The following is a 7,408-nucleotide window of genomic DNA, read 5'->3' as shown; positions in this document are numbered from 1 at the left end:
GGCCCGTCATGGAGCGCGGCGGGGCGGTGCACGCCACCCGGTCCATCCTGCCCGCCCACGCCACGCACCGCGGCGAGCTCAGCGCCGGCCAGCTCCTGCAGTGGATCGACACCACCGCCTGCCTGGCAGGTAGGGCCGCCCCTACCCTGGATGGAGCCGCGCCGGGGAGGCGACGGAATGCGTCCATTGCGCGGAGGGGGTAAACTGAGGCGCGGGGCGGAACCCGGCAGGGCAGCAGGAGCAGAAGGAACCCAGGAGTCCTGGCCTCTGACTGCAGGACCAAGGGCCTCGGCTTGGTGCTGCGGACTTCGCCAGCTGCTGGCAATGACCCCGCAGAGAATGCCAGGGCCTTGGTGGTGCAGGATGCCCCTCACCCCCCTGCCCAGGGATTCAGCCCAGCACACTGGCCCAAAGCAAAATGCTCCCTGCCTACACACACCCCTTCTGGACCCCCATGGGGAGGCGGGAGCCATTTGGGGAGTGCTGAACAGCCCCGTTGTTCCCACCCACTTATCTGGGACCGTGGGTGCTGGGGTGCTGGAGCCTAAACTAGTTCATCTAGTTGTGTGTGTTGCCTCTGAGCGGCTACGTCTGGGTGATGCTCTGTGACCATCCATAGTGGACTAACATCTGGTCAATTCTGTTTGTCTGGATTTCCCCCCTTTTAATGGCATAGTATAAAGTGATTATTCTTGTGTGTAATTTGCTGAAACTTGGTGGATGTGTTGCAGAGCAGCTGATTTTCTCATTTGGAGGCGGCTCCTTCCATAGCTGGAGACCCTCTTGCCGTCACATGTTAATATGCCTCTTTTGCCTGTAGTAGTGCTGCACTCGAGGTGACCCATACGAATTGACTGACCTGCTCTAAGACTGCTGAGCAGGCTCCTTCAGGCAGGTCACCTCATAGATCATCGCAAGTAATCACTGGAGATTCAGTTTCTCCTCTGGATAAAATTATGTTTTGTGGCAAGGGACAGGAAAGATCATAGTCAAAGAAAAGGGAATTAGCTTGGGATAGGACTTACAGGTGGGAGAGTAAGAAAGAAGAAGGAGAATTGCCATGTGGGAAGGATCATGGCAAAGATGAAGAAAAGAGAGAAACCAGGAAAAAGAGGGATGAAGAAAGTAGGCAGGAAAAACTGAGAAGAAAGGAGGCAAAAACCATTTGCCAGGAACCAGGAACTAATGGAGCACAGTCAAAACAGCAAAACCATTTGCCAGGAAAGCCGAAGAGAAAAGAGCATTGCCCAGAGTATTAAAGAAAGACCAAGCAAGCTGAGCTAAGGAAGGAGAAAGGAAAAAAACAAAATGAAATCTGTAGAAGGCAAAATAAACAATCAACAAACGAAGGTAGCTTTTTTCTCCACAAGTGTAAATGTGCTGATTTCTATTTTGTACAGGGTTCCTCACGATCAACAGAGAGAGGTGGCTAGCTACGTTAGTCTGAAGTCAGGCAAAATGTAGGACAGAGTGGCACCGAACCAGTTAGTCAGAGGTGCCATCCTGCCCTGCTTTTGTGAGCAACAAACTGTATGCAAAATATGCTCTGTGAGGGGATATAACACACCTATGCAAGCCTTTTAACTTCCCCTGTTACATTTTGTAATTTCAATAATACTAAGGAATTTCAGATCTTTGCCATCTGTGAGCTCCATTCACATGGGCAACTACATATATTAACAATCCATATTAAGCCTTGAGGGGATTAGCAGATATGTTTGTAAATTTTTGTCTGGATGGCATTTCCATATGATGCACTAAGTGTAGTATAATAATCATGATGTCGATATTGGCAAAATTCAGTGATTTGCAGATTACTTAATTTATTATCTACATACAGAAAGCTGTGAGAACCTGTCCTGCACAGTAACTGGCATATTTTGCTAGCTGCTAAAACCTGCTTTTTTGTGCTTTCACCTGTGCTGCCCCTTATGCTTATAAATGTCATCAAACCTACTTCAGTCTTCTCATAAGTTATGTCCTTTAACATTTCCTTTGTTATAAAGCCTCCTACAAAGGTACAGTCTACTCATGTGCTATTTCTACTATCATGTTGAGCAATTGTCTCATATTTTCTTGTTCTTCTTCATTTGTCTTTCAATATCCATGCATTAAAAACTCTCTGGGGTCTGTCTTTCAGTTTTGTGTTTGTTGGGCACTATGCACAGTGGATTCCTTGTCTTTAACTAGGCCTTGTAGTGAAATGTAAATAAGTAAGTAAATGAGTATGAAAAGAACAGCAATAAACAACATGTTTTGACTTCTCAAGGCCAAAGGAGTTGTTTCTCTTGCCATGTTATGGAGGTTACATTCATTATACATGGATATTATTATTTCTTATTTTGAAAAACCCAAAATTCACTAGGAAGGCAAATAATACAAACTCATTCCTTGCTTGGACACTTTACCATTTAAGTATCAAACAAAATGCAAGCAAATGTAAATGGCAAATGAGTGGGAATAAGGGAAGAGAAAATGAATGCTATAAGTACAAGATCTGGTATGTAATGTATTGGTCTTGACATTACCCTGAGCATATGCAAACAACTACAAACATACATTGACTTGTGTGAGGGACAGATGGAAAGTTACCGCAGGGTTGGTAGGGAACTCTTTCTGATGTGATATGCAAGTGGTCATTGAAAAATAGACAAAAAAATCACAGCTTCTTTGGATGAACTTCCCTTTTGTGCATGGGACTTGCTACTTCAGCCTCATACAAGTTGCCAGTACTAGTTTTAAGTAGTGCCTAGCACTTCGGGCAGGATATAAATAATATAGTCCTGTAACTCTTTCAGCTTACACTGGACCCCAACAATGATACTTTTCTATCATGCAATAATAATAATTTTTTCCTGCTATGTATTTGTTACCCCTTATACTTGTTATGTACTTCATGTTTTTCAAAACTGTTAGTTACATGAACCATTTTGGATAAGATCATTCCATTTTAGATATTTTAATTTTGAATTTAATTTTGAAGGACAGAATGAATCATTATGGCCTTTTATCCTGATACCTTGTTGTTTCTGATGTGTTACACTAAATACTGATGCTAGCTTTATTTTGCTCTGTTTTTTATGCTGGTGTAATTTCAAAGGATATGTTCTGGCTTTACGTCAGTGTGACCAAAAGGTTAATCATGACCCACCCTGTTTTATCATATATAGATCACATATACATTAATCTAGTATATATATTTATATCAATATCTACACTGACAATGATAGGTTTGCAGCAATATATCTGATATAATAACTCTGCATCTTTGTATTTCTCTGTTTTAAGCTGAGAAACATGCTGGTGTTTCCTGTGTGACAGCATCAGTGGATGACATACAGTTTGAAGAGACTGCAAGGTACAACCCTGAAGAATAATCATCAAGCCTTATCAATTTAGAATGCTCTTCTTTTCTATTTAACAGAGATTAACTAAAACATATAAAATCAGAGATAAGGGGTCAATGATTTCCCTGTAGGCACATGGTTCACTTTAGACATTTCTCTACAGTGCAAGGGTTAAACTTACTGATCCACTGGAAGGCAAAGATCAGTTCCATGAAGTTTGAAATAAAGTGTACTTACTTTTCAACCCATAAACTAGAAATCAGGTGAGAAACTGAAAGCCCAGTGATCTTTGGCCCTGGTTAAAAAGATTAGTAAACACCATTATTGATTCTGCTTTGAGTGAGGAATATAAGTGGCAGTTTTAGTAGTTGCAAAGCTCTTTATCAATGTATTTCTGACCATCTCCTTCCTTCAGTGAGTTAAAAACTTATATCCAGGTAGCAAAAATTCATAACTGAGGATTGCTTTGTAAAAAGTGTATGTTTATGCATCTACAGAACTATGTGTATACTTTTGCTGTAACTGTTTCCTGGTCAGGGACTTGCAATTTCATGAGGCTAAAAGATTGCATGGTAAATGCCAGCTCTTTTGTCCTTGATATAATGTTGAGGGAGTCCTGCGGCCAGTGTTACAGAGTTAACTTGTTAGTTAAATGTTTATTAGAAAGAGACATCATTGTTCTTCAGATTTCCTCCCATTTTAAAAAATATGTACAGCACATTAACTACTGCATTATAAAAATGGGATCCACTGCACAATCAGTCCCCCTTGACCTGGCCAAAAATGAAAATACATATCTTTGGATGTAGACCGGTTAAAACAAAAAGCTTAACCCTGACAATAATAAGATTTTGCAAACTGAAAATTGTGGAATGTTTAGGCAGGAGGAGATTAATTAAGCCCAATTTTCAGATGAATTCACACACAAAAACATATGTATATGTGTATATGTGTACTTGTCACAGTTGTACATACACCTGAATAATTGCCAGTGAAATTCCCACATAGATATAGTTATACCTATGGTATACAGTCTGGTTTTACAATCAACAAAAGAGAGCAATAAAAGTGATGAGAGGAGGACATGAATGTGGCCAAATGGAATGTAGAGATTTTAAGAACCCCTTGACCTTCTTCACTAAATGCCTTCGAAAACCCTTTTCCCCATTGCAGGCATTTCCATTTTGCTTTCTCCAGAAAAGCTCTTGTCTTTGGAAAGCTGTGATCAAAGGGTCCTGCTAATGAAATAGAGACTACATTTTTCTCTCAGGTACATTTCAACCTTCATTGACTCCAGTGGAATTTATACTCTTGTAACTGAGAGCAGAAACAGACCCTAAATATTTAATTGCTTTTCTGCCATGGGTCAGGATTATAATGCAAACTGGAGTAGTTGTTACCATATTATTTGCTGAGCATTGTATAATTAATATGATTTGATCAAGCATATCAAGTAATTCATAACAAGCCCCTTTAAACTTGATTATAGTACATAATAAGGACATCTTGCAGGTTTCCTGCTCCAGTGTTTCATTCACCTACTTTAGGTTACCAAATCTACTATTAAGAATTAACTTTTCTGTGAACACTTTTTCTGGTATCTGTAGAAACTGAAATTTCCACAATTCAAACTTGATATTAGGATATTAGTTGTATGCCAAGATGAAGAATAAATTCCCACTCCTTCCCTCTTACTTTGTATGAGTTCATAGGAATAGCATAAGCACTGTCTGATGTAAAATGTTCTTTTATTGTTTTTTCTCATGTTATGTACCTCTCATTCTGATATATTTCATCATATACCAATGAAAATGAAATGTTCCATGACCAGTGTTTTTTAATTTCTATTCAAATTGTCAGGTCCAGACTATAGAAGAGAGAGCTTATTGGTGTTCCCATATTCAGAGGATGTCTGCCATGCAAGCTCTCTAACTCATGTTTTTCACTCTGAAAGTGGGACCAAAGGGAAGGCAATTCATATCATATCCTCCTCTTTTACTAATAATCACAGCATATTGTAAAGCCTATCCTGCATATGCCCTTCAAATACCCAACTAAGAAACTGGAGAATTCAACCAGTAATGGACGTTGACCTATGGCTTGTGGGTAGGTTATGGCCTAAGGAATCATTTTATTCAACTCACAGAGTGGGGAGGATTTGGTGGCATTCTGACAGCACTCTAGCTGCAGAATGGCTGGTAGGGAGAAATAATGGGAACACATGGCTACGGCTGTGGCATCAGCAGCCAGGTTGGAGGCAGCGGCCTTTCTCATACTCATCTAGATTGTTTCAGCCATTGGCAATGTGTTGGGGGAGTCATGGGGGGTCACTTGCCTCCCCAGATTTGTGCACCAACAGCAGAGTATAGGGCATGGGGCCACAGTCTGGCCATAGTGAGTGCCTGGCAGCAATGGAAGTGATGGTGGCAGCATGATTTCCGCATCAATGGTGAGGCATGGGGCTACAATTCGGCTGGACCCAATGACTAGCAGCTACCACTATGGCAGCAAAGTAGAATTGTGTCCCCCGCCATACTGGTGTTGCCTGTGCTTTTGGCCCACTGCTTATAAAATGTTGCCGGCCACAGGCCTAGTACCTCATGTGAAAAGAATAAACACAGGGCATCTACAAGAGACATTTACAGTAAAGCTGCTTAATTAGCTCTGCAGTAATGTTTTCACATCTACACATGCAGCCCTATTAGGCCGCAGTAAGCTAATAAACTCCACTGTAGGATAGTAGTTGTAAATATAAGTACTGTCCTATGCAGAGCCGTCTCTTGTGGATGCAAATCGGGGTGATCACCCTGGGCCTCATGCTTTGGGGGCTCCACGGACAGTGCCATACAGGCCCTGAGGGCACCAACACTCTGCGTGGCTGCTGTGGACTGCTGGCTTTGGGCTCCAGCTGCTCGCCACCACTCTCACCCCTCCCCCAGCACAGGCCCCGCACAGGCTGATATGACCCAGGCCCCACACACCCCTTGGGTTAGCTCTGGTCCTATAAAAGCATTCTTTATTGTGCAGCAACACACGTGTAGATGCCAACAGGCCTGGCTGGGGCATGAGGCTGCTTCAGTGCAGGGGCTGCCTGCTGGCTAGTCCCACACTGGAGCACACTTGAGCCCCAGCCAGATCCTCCGCAGCACATTGAATTGGGGGTACCAGCCCTGGCTTGGCAGTCTGACCCCCTGAACCCCCTGCCAGCTGGGGCTGCTCCAACCTGGCTCAACATGCTGCACATGTAAATGCAGTGTCCAGGAGCAATACATTCTGGAGTGATATGCACCAGAGTTTATTGCTTTGAATTAATTTCACATGTAGACATAGAATCATAGAATCAATGAGTCGGAAGGGACCTAGATCATCTAGTCCGACCCCCTGCCATGGGCAGGAATGAGCACTGGGGGTGGGAGGGGTCATAAGACCCCAGCCAGGTGCCTATCCAGTCTTCTCTTGAAGACTTCCAGGGAAGGTGAGAGCACCACCTCTCCAGGGAGCCTATTCCAGGCTCTGGCCACCCTTACAGTGACGTAGTTCTTCCTAATATCCAACTTAAACCTATCCTTCCTCAGCTTGTGGCCATTGTTTCTGATGACTCCAAGGGGGGCCCTGGTGAACAGACTTTCCCTGAGGCCCTGCTGGTGGGCCCTGATAAGGTTATAGGCAGCCACAAGATCCCCCCTCAGTCTCTTGCGGAGACTGAAGAGATCCAAGTCCCTCAGCCTCTCCTCATAGGGTTGGCCATGGAGGCCCCCAACCATATGGGTGGCCTCCTCTGGACCCTCTCCAGGTTCTCCACGACCCTCTTGAAGTGCGGTGCCCAGAACTGGACACAGTACTCCAGCTGCAGCCTGACCAGCGCCGCATGCCCACAGTAAATATCTTTCCACTGCTTGAAAAATGGCATAGACTGAGATTATTTCAAAAACTAATCTCTTAAATCAGGATTGTCAGACTCAAATGACTTGGTGAGTCTAATCCAGACCATGAGGCTTCTTGCTGACTAGACAGTCCCCTTTAGGATCTAACCCATGTGCTGATGTGCATACTGAGCAGCA

General features: G+C 43.5%; 1 protein-coding gene across 1 annotated transcript in view; it reads left to right on the top strand.

The window, feature by feature from the left end:
* The first annotated feature begins 8 nt into the window (after positions 1-8).
* ACOT12 (acyl-CoA thioesterase 12) overlaps positions 9-7,408 on the top strand; it is a 47,576-nt gene continuing 40,176 nt past the window's right edge. Inside the window, exons 1-2 of the mRNA XM_019532315.1 lie at positions 9-129; positions 3,289-3,358. Of these exons, the coding sequence (XP_019387860.1) occupies positions 9-129; positions 3,289-3,358 (191 nt within the window). The remainder of the gene's footprint in view (positions 130-3,288; positions 3,359-7,408) is intronic.

Source organism: Crocodylus porosus, unplaced genomic scaffold (assembly GCF_001723895.1).
Source record: "Crocodylus porosus isolate Cpor-Errol unplaced genomic scaffold, CroPor_comp1, whole genome shotgun sequence".
NCBI lineage: Eukaryota > Metazoa > Chordata > Crocodylia > Crocodylidae > Crocodylus > Crocodylus porosus.
This window is presented reverse-complemented; position numbering and strand designations above follow the sequence as displayed.